At 38.1% G+C, this 16,513-nt stretch overlaps 1 protein-coding gene across 2 annotated transcripts in view; it reads left to right on the top strand.

The window, feature by feature from the left end:
• Nucleotides 1-16,513, top strand: part of PRMT3 (protein arginine methyltransferase 3) — a 66,450-nt gene that overhangs the window by 36,542 nt on the left and 13,395 nt on the right. For both annotated transcript variants that reach the window (XR_012634519.1, XM_074917973.1), the window contains exons 12-13: nt 293-480; nt 4,408-4,494. Coding sequence is in view for 1 of the 2 variants with exons in the window: in XM_074917973.1 (XP_074774074.1) it covers nt 293-480; nt 4,408-4,494 (275 nt within the window). In the remaining variant the exon portion in view is untranslated. The remainder of the gene's footprint in view (nt 1-292; nt 481-4,407; nt 4,495-16,513) is intronic.

Here is a 16,513-nt window from a genome sequence, read left to right as displayed (position 1 = left end):
ATTTTCCTCAGCAAGTTTCCAGTCATTTTGTGGCAGTGGGCTTCAACTACAAAGATATTTTATCACAAACAGGTAATACTGTTACCAGAGTAGTGTGGGAAAATTAAGTTCTAATGTCTCGGGTTTTCTGTGGACAAATGGGACTTCAGAAAATAAAGTAGCAGAAAAAGTGTCTTGTTCAAGAGCTGAAAGAAGTTCTCTTTGTTCTTTTAAGACATTAATCACAGAGAAGGTAAAACAAAAAAAGGTCCTCTTTATGCATGTCAAAAATAAAATCTTTCTGTTGTTACAGTTTATCCTGACATTTGCACCATTAGTCTAGTAGCTGTTGGGGATATGAATAAACACGTGGACAAGCTGCTTTTCTGGGAAGATGTATATGGCTTTGACATGTCTTGCATGAAGAAGGCTGTAATTCCAGAAGCTGTTGTGGAGGTGCTGGATCCAAACACGCTGATATCTACAGCCGCTGTCATTAAGGTACCATAATTATTAAACTTTTAGTTGTTAGATTAGAAGTTTTATTTTTTTATGAAGGAGGGGGGGAAAAAATACACATACACAAACTTGGGTATTCTTCAGAATGATACAAATACAGTAAGGCTCTTGGTGTTAAGACTGAGACTTGTATTAATTGCTTTACCAAGTTTAAGATCCTAATAAAGTAATCTTCCCATATTTAGGTTGTTCTTTTCTACATTTTCATCTATCCAAGCCCAAATTTACTTGCGTTTTAGTAAGTTACGAGTTGCATAACTGAAATTTAAACTATACCAAAGAAACCCTACAATATAGAATTATCTTCTACTTTGCTTTCTTCTTCACCTCAGTCAGTGTATGGAGTTGTAGGGGAGCTTCATACCTATTTCTGGCTTTAAAGATCTTTCATTGGAGGATCACTGACTGTCACCTTTGTCTAACAGGATGACCATGTCTGAAAAAGTAATGGTAGTTTCTGCAGTATTTGTTGAATTGATTTTATGCTTGGTTTTGTGTTGTCTTTTTTTATGGCAGCTTTGTGATGGGGAATAGTGGCAATTCCTTGCAGCTACACCATAGGTAGTGATTCCTATGAGAGAACACCTATGTGATGAGATGTAACTCCAGAACACTGACTAGATAAAAATTCTCATGAACTTTGTGATTAGTAATTATTTGAACAGTTCAAGTTGAGAAGACTATTATAAACCAAGATTTTTTTACTACAATGGTATTCTAATTATTGTTCATATAGTTACTTTTCTATTGTAAAACACTTAAGGCAGTAATATTACTGCTCTTCAGTGGGAATTGCCTGTTAAATAGAGGTAATTTCTATTTAAATGCATTCCTATCCTATTTTTATATAGAAGAAAATGGGTTCACATAATTCATTGCTGAACTTGACACCCTTACTGAGGGTAGTTCCGGTCTCTTCCAGCGTAGTTGCTTGTTCATACTTGTTGTATTCAGTTGTCATCCTGCCCACAAAATCAGTAACAGGTGAAGTACGGTTTTGTTGTAAGTATGTCCTGATGCAAATTATTGTTTAAGATTTTCTTGCCTATGATTTTATTACAGAGAACATTTTAAACTATTAAGTTTTTTAAATCGGGTATTCAAATGTAAGAAGTGCTGGGACTGATGTTTCTTTAATTTAAATAACTAATTTGGATGACTGGTGCATCTCTGCTTTCTTTTTTTTTCTTCAGCTTTCTTTATTTGTAGGTGTTGAAGTCATTACAGATGTCTTGCATTTTATTTTCTGAGCTTATTGACTAGACTCCCTCTAGAGTGAGTGAAATAACATTCCTAAGGACACCTATAATAAGTTGTGTGACTTGAGGCTTACAAGTGTCTGTTTTCCTTGAGTGTAAGGAGAGGGTAGAGTCATCAAAGCAGTTGTTGATATATACTTTGTAGACTGTCATCATGGGGAAGATAAATTCAGCCCTTTGTTTTGTGTGCATTCATTCACTGAGTTACTGAGATCAAGTGTCTGAGTCAATAATTGTTAGCTCTGACAGGTTTGATTGTACAATGAGTGAGGCATAGGCACTTTTCCTGCCTGCCACTTTTTTATAACATTTTGCATGTTCTGATTCAAGTGAAAGTGTAGTTCAGTACTTCTTACTAATAGGTCAAGTTTGATATACAGAAAATAACATATAACATGCTCTAAATTAACAGTTGTGTTGGTAAGTTGAACTTTGTCAGTTTGTTGTGCAAACAAATAAATTAAAGCACATCTTAACCTGGAAAGTGTTAATAATAACTATAGTTAAATGTGTCCAATGCAGTCTATCAGCTGCTGTCATTTTAGAAGCAAGATGCTTTCCTGATAACAGTACCTGCCCCTTTCTAATAAGTACTGCCATGAGCAGTCACTGTCCAGCACCAGTGTATGTGCTTAGCCCATTACGTTACTGTGCAGCATTTTGCATAATTGTTATATTTAATGGGTTTATATGCATTTGTTATCAGTAGCAATTGTCACTTTAAAAATAACCTGAAGTCAATGCATGAGCTCGTTTGGAGTTACAGTACAAAATAGTAAAATTAATGAGTTGAGCAACAGTGGCATTATAGGTAAATTGTTTTAATCGATAGGCATTCCACAGAACAAATGGAATATATTTCTGAGGGGAAGTTTAAAAATGTTCCAATTTATCATATGGTTATTACAGAAGATATTTTAGTGTTTGCCCAGATTATCTGCTGCTTCTTTTGTATAGTTTATAATGTAACTTTTCAGGAGGCAAAACAGTCCCTGAAGAAAGATAAGGCAGCATCAAGCAATACTGATTAATAATGTGTATGACTTTTAACTTCAGCAGTATATGATGTTCTTGGATAAAGCATTTTAACTAGTTTGTAAACTGAAGAACTTAATACAGTGAAAAAAAAAAAAAAGGTGGAATTTTTGTGAAAAACTAAAACCTGAAGTTTATTTCTCTTTAGAAAGTCTGGGGTTTTTAAAATATATATATATCTATCCTAAAAAGAATATTGAAATGCAGGTTGCAGTTTGATTTGACACTGTTATTGCAGTTGTCCTGGATGCTGTTGTTTTCTGTTACTTTTAAAATAGCAAAGCAGTTCTTTGCCTCGTGTGCTTTTTTTTCTTCTGTTGTTACTGATATTTCACTTATATCACTGCACATGGTTGTGCTGCTGTTCAGAAGGGCCTGCACAGGCTGGAGAAATGGGCCAACGACAGTCCTGGGCATAGGACTCGGGGCACTCAAAGGGCGATGCAGAGTCCTGCAGCCAGGGATGGAGGAATAACCCCAGGCATCAGCAGGGGCGGGGGCTGCTGGCTGGGAAGCAGCTTTGCGGAGAAGAATTTGGGGGTCCTGGTCAACACCAAGTTGGCCGTGAGCCAGCAACACGCACCCTTGGGGCAAAGGCAGCCAAGCAGCCTCCTGAGCTGCGTTAGGAAGATGACTGTCACCAGCAGGTCAAGAGAAGTGAACTTTCTCTTGTACTCAGCCCCAGGGAGACGGCCGTGCCCCACGGCGATGGCTTCTGGAGTGCTGTGCCCAGTCCTGGGTTCCCCAGTGCAAGAGTGAGGTGGATGTCATGGAGTGAGACCAGTGACAGGCCAAAAAGCTGCTGAAGGGACAGGAGCATCTGTGACGCAGGGAGAGGCTGAAAGAGCTGGGCTTGTGTTACCTGGAGAAGAGAAGGCTCAGAGGAGATTCTTATCAGGGTGTGTAAATGCCTGGTGGTGGTGGGAGTAAAGGAGGTGGGGCCAGACTCTTGTCAGTGGGGCTCAGGGTCAGGATGGGAAGCAACAGGCACCAGTTGAACTCCAGGTAGTTGCCTTTGAAGCCAGGGAAGCACTATTTTCCTGTGAGGGCAATTGCACAGTGGCAGGGGTGGCCTTGGGAGGTTGTGGAGTCTGTCCTTGGAGATGCTCAAAGCAGTTTGGACGTGGTGCTGAGCAGCCTGCTCTAGTTGACCCTGCTTTGAGCAGGGGGTTGGTCTAAGTGATTTCTAGAGGTCCATTTCAATTGTTCCATGATCAATACAAAACTAATCTGGCAAATCAAAAAAGCCCAATTTTAACCCATACTGGTTTCCTACTGTAGTTTACCGTGTGACTTCACGAACAAGGAGTAAGTTGAAGGTGCCTGTGAAAGCTGCTTAATCTCAACAATGGGCAGCTCTCATAGAGTAACTTGTGAGCTACTATATTTACTTCTGTACTGCTGCTAGTCAGAGTATCTGTCTATTTTGGCATTTGGGGAAGAGGGGTTTTAGGTGTTCTGTCAGTGTAAGTCTCTTCCTATTTTTGAAGTGCTGAATTCGTATTGCCCTAGAAAAGTTGTCTTATGGGAGCAACTGAACAACCTTCATCCAAAGGAAGATCTTAAATTAAATTCAGTACTGTTACTGACAGATTTGTATTATTCCTTTCGACAGCGTATTGACTGTAATACTGCATCCACTCCAGACTTAGAATTCTCTTCAGATTTCACCCTGACCATTACAATGAGCACAAAGTGTACGGTAAGACAATTTTAGTTTCTTCATGTATGGTCAGTATCACATTGGTCTAATAGATAGTGCATTAATTAAGGTTCATTTATCATTTGTCCTTGCCTTGAAACACTCATTTCTGCAGTACTGAGATGTCAAACAAGCCCGTTTTGTAAAGAGATAGATATAAAACTCCAGTAATAGCGTTACAGTATAATACAGGTAGATGAGGAAAGGGGAGATAAGGAGACATAGCACTGGGGTTCTGTTTTGTTCTCTAGTCTGTTTTCTGAAATAATAGTTTACTGTTCAGACATGCTGTTACCACTGTGCTCAAGAATGGTGCAGTCACTAGTCTCAGAAGAGCTCTTCTGAGCTTTTTAATAAAAAGAGTGAAAAACAAAATAGATACAGCAAAGGTAGACTATAGCTCATGTAATAAACATATAGCAGCTCATATGGCAACCAGTTTCTCAAACAGGGAAGTTCATGAACTTTAAGTCTGAAGACTGAGAGGGGAACAAATACAGCATTAGAATCTGAGTCTGTTAGCCAGGGGTTTTACTGCATCTTTTTTATCTATCGTACTCAAGTTAGTACTTTTACTTTATGTAAGTTAGTATGATGTATTCAAAAGACCACTAATTCTAGAAAGGTTGTGGAATTGAATTGGAGGAGAGTGCCAACTACAGCAAACCCAAGCTTATGCATCTTGGACTGGGGCATTAAGTCAAGTAAAGAATCTCCAGCAAATCTTGTAAGTCTGTGATCTCACTCAGCTGAGTAGTATTTGTCTATTAAACACTAGTTAATATGAAAAGAAAGAAAAGAAAAAATAAGTTTTCCATCTGAGCTTTAGAATCAAATGAAGACTCAGTACTAGGGCATCTTTCAAACACTTCTTTGACATTGTGCCTGCATTGTTCAGTATGAATTTACATAAATACACATTCATTTTGCAGTTGTTTTTCTTGATCATTCAGTATCTGGTAGTTATGAGAAAACAGAGAAACACAGATTTTTGGATTAATGAAAAAAGACCCCTATTTATTTCCGCGAAGGGCCCATACAATTTATGTCATGTGTTTTGTATTCCATTTTTGAAGTGTAAGTCAAGGAAGATACATAAATATTTTTATTTAACATACTTCATGTAAAGGTGTGAGTGACCTCTAAAATAAACATTTTATGAATGTGTTTAAAGCTAAAACAGATTAGGTATTCCAACATGAATATTCATAAGTGTTTAGATTGGTACCTATGTGAGGATACCTTCACCTAGTTAGGAGGCACAGCTTGCTTTCTTTGTTGGGGTAGGGAAGAAAATAATTACACAGAAGGATTTTTGTAGTGCTATTGTTAGGCAGGGCAGTTAGGATAAAGATGAGGTACAGATGAGAAAGTCTGGTGGTGGCTTAGATTGAAGTAATGCATTGAGTTATTAAATAATAAATTATAAGCAAAGGCAGGATGACCTAATTTTTACAGATTTTGATTGCAGTAATATGCTTTTACATTCAACATCAATTATAAGTTCTTTCTAACAATTTATTAAAGTGTCCTCATTAGATTTGACAAAAGTTTGTATTAGGTTCTGAGATCTGTTGTGAAAACGAAATAGTGTATTGTGATGCTTCTGCTGGGAGTTTGATACTTAGATGTAAGTCGCAGCACATCACAACATCAAGTCCAAAGGGGTCATTGGTAGTTAATTTTTAATATATTGTGATAGGTTTGCTACAACTGATTTATTTGGCTTTCACGTGTGTATATGAAGAGGAGAAACAGACTTTCTCTAGTATGGATACAAAGAATATGTTGCTGTATAATGTAGTCTTGGATAATCTGTATAATCCAAGTCTTGGATACCTACGTCAAGCCATATAATACCTGGTTTAGGATGGGTCTGCGTGTCAGTTCATGCTGCTGCATTTGCTGCCACTTCTGCTGTGTAACAGGGTGCATAAGAATTCGTTGGTGTTATAAAGTGAAGTTTTCCTGTGTATATAATTTAAAGCATCGTTGTTAGTGTGATTTAGTAGCTGTGTACAAACACTTCATAAGTATTTTGAATTATCACCAAATTAAGTAAAGGCACGATAACCTCTTGTTTTTCATGAATGGAGATCTATATCTTTTTATTGTGCATTTACAAAAAAAATCTCCTGTTTTTAATTGTCATAGGATCACAGAATAATTCTAGTTGCCTCAGGGCAGGGTCAGCTTTGATTTCAGACCAAGCTCCAGTGCAGCCCTGGGTTAATTTTGTTATGTGGCCACTTTTGAATAACTGATTAGTTATAACTAATTAGTAGATGTTTGGGTAGAGTAAAATAACTTACTTTGTAAACGTCATTTTCCTTAGCACTAGACCTTTACAAAAACTTGATTTCTGTTCTATGATTCTGTGGTATCATTGACTTATAAATCAAGATGTACATCTGCATTTTATGACTTGCAGGGAGAAGGGGAGGGAAGTGGGGGAGGAGCAGCATTTCTGAAATTTTGCAGTGAATGCAGGTTCTAAAAAATGATCAGAACTCTGTAAAGTATTTTGCACTTCATCATTTAGGTTTATTGACACTTTGAGTGAAATTTCCACTCTTTCTATGATGGATTGTAGAATTTTAGTTGGGGGTTGACAGTTCATCCATCATATCAGGCTGCCTAACCTTGCAGTAAATGAACAATAAAAGTCCATTATTTATATTGAGAATTTTTGAGGAGAAGCTTCAAGATTGCTATTTGTCCTTTGAAAATAACATTTGATGTTTTTCTTGTTTGAATCCATGTTTTGTTGTTCTACTGGCTTTTCATTTTTTGCACAAAATAATGCTTATATGTCAAAGAATTCTAGCTTTTTGTACTTGTCTGTTCTGATTTTTGCATTTTAAAAATACGAACATTTTAAAATATTTTTCTTTATTTAAAAAAAAAATCAGAAAATTAAACAATTTGGAAATCCATCCTTATATGCTTGTATATACATCACTTTTTTTAGCTTACAACCTAAAATTCATTTCAAAGCAGCTCTCTCCCAGCTCCTTCTGTGCCATAAAAGTGTGAAGATAGATTCGGTTGTCTTATTCCTAGTGTTGCCATCAACAGCAAAGTGAACTTCAGACCAGTGTTACCGTCAGAACTAGAACTCCCTCTGTTAAATGGTCTGTCTTCAAAAACCGAACAAGTGGAAAGCTTGGGTGCGTGGTGCTACGTTAGTGGTTTTGTGGATCCTATTGCAGATGGGCTACTAGTTTGCACTGTGTCATCATGTTATGGGGCACGGGTTTCCATGCTGTTTCTTTCCAAGGCACTGTGTGGGTGCAGAGAAGTGTACATACGGTAGACATTCTTACATGGAAATGGGTCAGCAGCATGGAATGTGTGGTTGCTGTTGCTGAACTTGTTTTTGCAGATGTTAGCACTCACGGGAGGTAACTTAGCAAGTGCACAGGGAAAAGAGTTGTGACCTCCTCTGATTGGAGTACCCAACATCATATTCATTGTTGAAGAGCTAAGCTTTCAGCTGACAACTCTGGAGGCATTAGTCATGTTGGGGTCTGCTGCTTCCTCCCATCAACCTGTTTACCTGTCTGTGGTAACAGGACAGAAAGTTGTAAAAGCTGACAGGAATCAGAGCCATAACGCAGTCTGTTTACCAACTCATTACCACATTTGTTTTGATTGGACTTGGAACATCTCGAGGACCCCTCAGGCAGGAGAGGCTGGACTTCTCATTTCTGTGGCAAGATGTCAAATACCTCTAAAATCTGACTTTAGATTTTCCTCAGTCTGTTTGCCCTGCTGCCGCCCCCCCCCCCCCAATAGATAGTGTTTGAAATCCTGTGTTTATTTTCAGTCTCAAGAGAGAAGCTGACCTCTTCTTGATTTCCCCATACTTTATTCTTGTAAATTGCTCTGGTAAACGCTTTTGGGAGGATTTCGTAAAGGCTGTGGGGAAGCCTCACCTAGGAGAGAGCTAGGAACAGAGCTTCCTTTCTGTTTTTGACTAGAGGGAGCACAGGAAGATTAGCCTCTCAAGCTTAATGCTAACCTTTGGGATTTGTCACCCACCTCTTCCTCATCCTTTGATTTTATTTTTTTTTTCCCCCCTGCCCTCCATTTTGCTTGGTCACTTTTTAGTACAAACCTTTTAATTACTGAAAACTGAAAATGCAAGTGCTGAAATAGGTATTTCTCTTCTTTCTAGATATTATTGCTGTTCTTGCTCTTGGAGGGCCTTCCTGCTGACCTCTTGGCTAAAGATCTGATTGTATGATACTGCCACTTTAATTGTACTAGAGGTTGTTTGAAAACCATGCAATTCAGTATGCAAATAAGCAAACTGTTTTCTATGTTTAGCTAAATGGACTGAGGACAAAATGCCCAGGCTTAGTGATGAGCTTCTATGAAATAGAAAAACTGTGTAGTTCCTAAAACCTAAGAGCGTAGTATTAGTTGCCACATCTGATTTGTCTGTCCTTCCACCTGTAAATGATTTTAAATCACTCTCATAATTTTGTAGGGGGAAAAAAACCCAAACCCAACCAAATGCTAGCAGGGTATTAAGTCATGTTCGTAACAGGTCAGCCTTATGTCTATCTGTAGGTGCGTTCTAAGTGTATTGCAGAGGCTTATGCAATGCATTTATTGAGTCATATCTTTAAAAAAAATGCTTAATGCTCTAAATAGGTTTTTCTTCCTGGTGTTCAAGCAATTAAATAAGTCTTGAAGAAAAAAAATTCTTAATAAACCTGCAAAATATGGAAATATTGAGCAAAAATAAAGATTTTAACTGTGACCTTTTATGTGATGCTTAATCTTTCAGAAGCTGGTGGTGAATTCAGGGCTTTTTTTAGAGCACGTATTCTTTCTGTTGATTTTTCTTTTATTTGTCCTCTGGTTTACCACAAAGTAGTATCTTTTAGCATTAAATTTATTTATCATTACTTTAGCTTTCAAAGAGTGAAGATTTTTCTAAGCATGATACGGTTGCATGGAATCATTATATAAAATTGTTCCAAAGCACTTTTAGTGCAAGTTGACTTGATTTCAGTCTTACAAAGATAATGCCCCAAAATAAATTTAATTAGCTGCAAAAGTGCATTTTCCTAGTAAAGAGCTAGGGTTTGTCACTACTGATTTTAGTGAGACATCTGGCTAATATCAGTTAGTAGATGCTGCTAGGAAAATATTCCATTAATTGTGTTCTAATTTGATCACTGTGTGAGCTTTTGAGATAAAATATAATGGTGATTACCCTCAGTATAGAAATCAATTGACAAACTTTCTCTTTTGTTTGCGAGCGTTTCCCCTGTGAGTCCATCAAGGTTGATCTTTCCTAGCTGAATAACAATATCCCCAGGGAGGAAAATGGCAGTATCTCTTCATTGCTCCCAAGAGATCTTGTCAAAAAGCAGGGGATGTGTATAAAAAGTGGGAGGGAGAGGGGGGGTGAAAGAAGGATAATGAAGCAGGCAACGTGACTGATGTATTAAAACCTTTAGGAGGAAAAAGGAAGTTGAGTTGACTGTAGAAAATTATTTTTACTAAGGAAAAATCTTTGCATGTTAAAATCCTAAATACTAGACAGTTTCATTTCTTAACATCCAATCTTCCACTTGGGAGCCCACAATAAGTATTAGCATATAAATCTTTAATTCCAACTTTAGCTGAGAAACTAAATTTTTTAAGCTAGAAGTTGGAAATCTGGCTATGGGTACCACAATCAAATGCATCCTGAACGCCTGATTTCTGTTTAAAGGAAAGACTACTCTTACGTTACGAAGCGGTGTTTGTTCTTCTGATCTTATTTAGTTATTGGCAGTCTCCTCTACAGTGTTCTCCAGGTTCTTAGTATTTTCAAAACACAAAATTGCTGGGTTTTAATAGCAAGGGATTTCTTTTCCCTGTGATAAAAACGCAGCAACTCTGCTGCATGGATGACAAACATTCCATCTCCATGCTTGGATAAACTCCATCAAAAGCACATTATCTCCCACTTCTGTGGCCAGCTGTCTAATTGTATTTGTTGTAGCCACTCACTGTTGGAACATGATACTAGTGAAGAGCAAGAATGATAAATTACTCACTGTAGGTGATAGCGATGATGATAATTTTTAATTTCCATGTTCCTAAGTGAATTGGTAAGGTTGTCTTTGCGTTCTCATAAGGAGTCGAGCAGTCTCATTTGTTTTACCCTGTTAAAATGCAGCATGAACAGCCAGCCATTTTCTTTAGAAAAAAGCCTTAATATTCATACATATTTAAGTAAAATTTGAACTCCCCTTCTCACTTCAGCTTGAAGGCTCTTAAGTGGAAAAGTATAAATAATATGTACTAATATTCATCTATTATGTATGTTGAAGTGTTTTGTGATCTTAATATATTTGGTACATGTTACATGAATAAAAGGGAGAAAAATAGGCTCGAAATAATTTATCTGGCAGGGAAGAAAAATATGCTGAAGACAAGCAGATCTTACTGGGAGGACGTGTTTCGTTTACAGTTCGTATGGTTGCATGAACACCTTAGAAATCCTCAGTGATGGATGGAGACCTTAAGCTACTTTGCGTGAACTCTTCATCAAAACATGGGTTTGACAATCAGGTAGAAGTTAGTGGCTGCTATTCTAATTTCAGAAATATTTTATTCTTAGTTGAGTGAACTTTATAGGATGATGCTTTGCAGTCTCAGTAATGTATATCTGTTCCTAAATATTTTCTTAGTTCTTTATTTAACTTCTTAGCTTCCTTGGTAAACATGGAGACTTTGTTCTAGGGTTGAAGTTTTTGTCCTCCTAGCTCTGCTTTTCTCCTGGCAATTTATTTGAGAACAGAAAGAATAATATTTCTGCAGTGTTTCCTAATATTGAACATTCTTTGAGGCTAGAGCATGTGTCAGGCTAGAGTTGCAGGTATTTATTACCAGTTTAGAAGTCATTATTTCTGTTTTCCTCTTTCATGCTACTCAAGAGACTGGCACTTGAAAGATTCTTCCAGAGGAGGCTTAAGTTCTTGCTGATTAGTCGCTGGTGAAGTTGTAAATGAGCTGTCAAAGGTGGCAAAAGATCATGAAAACTGCGTGGAAGAAATAACTGTTATCCTTATGCTTAAAAAAACCCCACCAAACAAAAAAATCCACCAAGGCAGTAGTTCTAAAATATCATCTAGAATTCATGGGGGTAATATTTGCTTTGGATTTTTTTTCTTCAGTTTGACTTCTTGTAAAAATGCCACCTTTAATAAAAATTGGCCAGCCCTGTATTCTGTTTTAATGTGCTTGTGTCTGTGATTGTTTCTGTATGCCACTTGTAAGAGTTTGATTTCCCCCCCCCCCCCCCCCCCCCCCCCTTATATTTTGCTGTTTAGCTCCATGTGTTAAATTTTACCACACGAAGCGGGGGGTGGGGGTGCTGAATCTTCCTTCAAGCTGTAGACATTCCAAATATCTTTGTATGTAGCATTGCATATTTAATAGAAGTTTGTGATTGACTGTTACAGCTACTGCAATTTGTAGTAGTGTTCAAAAGTGAAATGAAAAAAAATATTTTGAACTTCAAGTTTACAGAACTACTTCACTGCAATGTACTTAAATATAAGAGATATGTATTGTTAATTTCAGCATAAAACCACCACCAAATAAATAATAGAAAAAAAATGTTAAGGTATAAGGTAAGATATAAATTCCTAAAAATATAATAATCAGAACCACAGTTTTGTAGCTAGTTTTGTATTATCTGGTATTCCGACTTTGATTTGTGTAGGGTTTTAGATTTGTGGGATATTATTTTTAAACATACAGGACTAGTGGTTGTAGATAAAATTGTAGAAAGTATCATCTGCATGTACTTCTAGCTTTTTCTTTCCCAAAGGCATTAATGTGGGGTACCAGATAATTTCTGTAGTGGTGCAAGGCCACTTCAAGGACCAAAGGGTTTGGCCAACCCTAACCCTAACCTTTGTTTTTGTTTACAGCTTTTTTAGCACTTGCATTTGGGAGTATTGAAATAGGCTTCTGTAATGCAGATATTTTTTCGTAACTTTTTCAAGGAAGACTTAGTACTGTTTAATGTAGAAGCAGAAATTTCAATGCTTTATGTAAAACTTCTCAGAAAACACTGAGGGGAGAAATAACTAATCTGTATAGCAGCTTTGAATCCTCCAATACTTTGCCAGTGAGATAGAATCATTTAAATGGAAAAAGGCCTTTAAGATCATTGAGTCCAACTGTAAATCTAACATTGCCAAGTCCACCACTAAACCATATCCCTAAGTGCTTAGATCTACATGTCTTTGAAATACCTCCAGGCATGATGACCCAACCACTTCCCTGGGCAGCCTGTTCAATGCCTGATAACCCTTTCAGTGAAGAAATCTTTCCTAATACCCAATCTAAACCTCCTCTGGTGCAACTTGAAGCTGTTTCCTCTCGTCCTATCACTTCTTACCAGGGAAAAGAGACTGACACGTCAGTGCAACCTCCTTTCAGGTAGTTGTAGAGAGTGATAAGGTCTCCCCTGACCATCCTCTTCTCCAGGCTAAACAACCCCAGCTCCCTCAGCCTCTCCTTGTAAGACCTGTGCTCCACATCCTGCACCAGCTTTGTTGCTCTTCTTTGGACTCACTCTAGTACCTCAATGTCTTTCTTGTAGTGAGGGGCCCAAAACTGAACACAGTATTGAACACACCAGTGCTGAGTACAGAGGGACAGTCACTTCCCATCCCTGCTGGCCACACTGTTCCGATACAATCGAGGATGGTATTGGCCTTTCTGGCCACCTGGGCATGCAGCTGGCTCACAGTCAGCCAGCTGTTGCCAGCACCCCCAGGTCCTCTTCTGTTGAGACAGCTTTCCCCAAGTCTGTAGTGTTTCATGGGGTTGTTGTGACCCAAGTGCAGGACATGACACTGACCCTTGCTGAACCTCATACAGTTGGCCTGGGCCCATGGATCCAGATCCCTCTGTAGAGCCTTCCTACCCTCAGGCAGATCAACGCTCCCACCCAACTTGGTGTCATCTGCAAATTTACTGGGGGTGCACTTGATCCCCTCATCCAGATCATTGATAGAGATATTATAGAAAACTGGCCCCAGTACTGGGCCCTGGGGAAAGCCACTCGTGACCAGCTGCTAACTGGATTGAACCTCATTCACCATGATTCTTTCAGCCATCCAGACAGTTTTTAACCCAGTGAAGAGTGCACCCATCCAAACCATAGGCAGCCAATTTCCCCAGGAGAATGCTGTGGGAAACAGCTTTAGTAAAGGCTTTAATATTGCAAAGAAAACTTTCTTTCTGTATTAAAGATGTAGTGTCATTCACCAGTTTTTGGAAAATTAAATGTTTTGCTGCTACTAGAATAACTAAAAAGATTTATAAAATTGAGCTGTAATGAAAAAAGCTACACTCTGGATTTAAAGTGTCCTGGTAGGAATTAAGTGTTAAGATTTGTACTTGCTCTGTGTTAGATAGATAAAACCAGACCATCATAGTAAGGCTATAATTGTCTATTTTTTTTAATTCCTAGATTGCTTTAAGCAAAGCTTGGGTGGTTGTAAGAAGCTGTCAAGTTCTTTTCTGGTATGAACAAATCACTGAACTGGGTGTCAAGAGCAAGGTTTCTCTTTGACATAGGCCCACCCATTCTTTAGACTAAGGTTTTCTGGATTAACTGAAAATTTGAGTCTTCCCTTTCTATTGAGTTCCCTCCTTGCTTGCTTTCTACAATAAACTCTTAAAGCTATGCTGAGATCCTGCATGCCCTCCCTGTATTTTAGCATGGGAGCCCAGCCTGTTTCTTTTGATAAAACTTCTAATTGAACGATTCATACTCAGAAGTATTGGAATGGGTTGTATGAATTGTTAAAGGAAATATCGTGACAAGTAGCTAACTACATACTGTTTTTTTTTTTGGCTCAACTATTTCAGTATCAATGTTGAAGGACATATATCCGTTCTAGAACGTAACAAAAAATTGAATGGATCAATGTAGAACTCTTGTTCTCTGTAATCCTTTGAACTTGCGCTCTGTGATCCTTGGAGCTCTGCATAAGGTGGCCTTTGATGTGTAATAATTAGTGTTACTATCTCTAGGTAGTCGGTGTTTAAGTTAGAAAACCTTTGATACTGTAGGGAATAAGATGGTTATTTATCCTGGTAATTTACAGAAGGTGTATAAATCCTGTTTCCCTGAGTATGGGAGGTAGCAAATAGCAGGGGACAGTTTCTTTGCTTCTAACTGCAGTTTCTTTTCAGCCCGGACTTGATCCCAAAAAAATGTTTATCTGGGGATGTTTTCTCAGGGTAGCACGAAGGGTGTTTCTGTTACTTCTTGATGCCAAGTATATAGATAATTGCATTTATCTAGGTCTGCTTGGAGCTTTTAGTTTTTTGGTCCAAAATGTAGCTTGATTGTCTCATTTTCTTTGAAAGTAAATTTTTTTCCCCCCATAATTCTTAATGTATTTTTGTTGTCTCAACCTTGTTTTCCTTTCTCCAGTAATCATATCCTAGGTCTTATTTGTAAGCGTATCACCAGCATTAACCTGATGATTGAAAACTATTTTTATGCCTTAGTAAATCTCTGACTAATGTCCAGAAAAGATTGTGCATCAATAGAAGTAGTCTGATGGATCAATAAAGCTTTGTCAAAACATTCTCAATCTTTACTCAAAAAAGACATATTAGAGATAAGGTTGTAATTCACCTGGGAATTAAATTCTCATCATTGAGTGATAGGACTTCACTTAAGGGATGGAAGAGTCGTTGTTTCCAACGTCTGGTGCTTATTTGTCACAAAGGTCCCTCAGTGTCTCCTTGGTTCATTTTTTAAGGAATATTTACCCACATTGGAATCTGGAACTTTCCAGGCTTATCTGGAGTGACCTTAGGTTGAAAAACTAATACAGGTGCATTAACACAGACTTAGTTGCTTTAAGATACTGTATTCACTGCCATGTTGGTGAAATCAGTTCTGGATTTAGACTACAGAAGAAAATTACTAGAATGGTTTAGCTACCGTTCATATTAAATGTTCCATAATAATAAATCCTTGTGCCATTCAGTGCATTACCTTAATTTTGTCGGCATGTTGGACATTTTTTTTTTTTCTTCTCAGTCTATCTCAGTCAATATGAAGGGAATGCTACAGAACTTGTCCTTTGTATCTGTTCAGAACAACCAGTTTTGTAGACCTAGAGTAGGACACAAACACTGGTGCTGTGAGAGAAATGTTATCATGGGTTGTTTGCAGTGAGTTTTCATGTTAACAGGCTTGCCATCATTGATGTAGTACATATCTTACTTGAATGTACTATAGCTGATGTGGGGAGAATCCCTTCCTGCTGTCACAGGGATAGAGTCCCCAGGTGCTGTAGATGGAGTTACTCAAAAGCTCTGTGCTGGGTCATTTCTTCAGGCTGACATGTAACAGAAAAGCATAACTGCCTTGGGCCCACACTCTGATTTGCTTTAGCCTTTTTGTAGGAGACAGTAGAAAGCAAATGAAGGTGAGCATGGACAGGATTTCAGGTGAAACTGTGGAGTGGATGGCATTTTATTAGCATCTTCCAGTTCTTTATTTGAATTCTTGAAATTTCCAGGACTCTCATAAGGGGTTTTTTTGTCAAAAAAGCAGGCCAGCATTGAAGGCCTGTGTAACTAGTAGTGTTGGTATACTGTTTTGTGCACAGACTTTTTGTATTTCTTTTCCAGCTGTAAGAAAAGTCCCACTAATGAATTATGCACTGAAGAGGCTTTTTTTTTTTTGCAGTTAGAAGTGGGGTGGCCGGAGGGACAGAAGGAGGATTCCAGGGAATCCTATGGAGAATTGCTATTAGAAGCTATTAACTGCTAGAAAGGCCGGCATGAAGCATTTGTGAATCTTTCTCCTTATCTGTGTGTGTAGTAGAGGCAGAAAAATATTCCCTGCTTGGTTATGCTCTACCTCTGTTCACAGGGAGCTTTTGTGGAGAATAGTGTTAAGCTATGCAAAGAGTAAACACGTCATACTGTGTGTGTATCTAGTGAGAGTCGTGGGAGGAGACAA

This window comes from Athene noctua, chromosome 14 (genome assembly GCF_965140245.1).
Source record: "Athene noctua chromosome 14, bAthNoc1.hap1.1, whole genome shotgun sequence".
Taxonomy (NCBI): Eukaryota; Metazoa; Chordata; class Aves; order Strigiformes; family Strigidae; genus Athene; species Athene noctua.
Note: the sequence above shows the minus strand (reverse complement) of the source record. Positions and strands in the feature narration are given on the sequence as shown.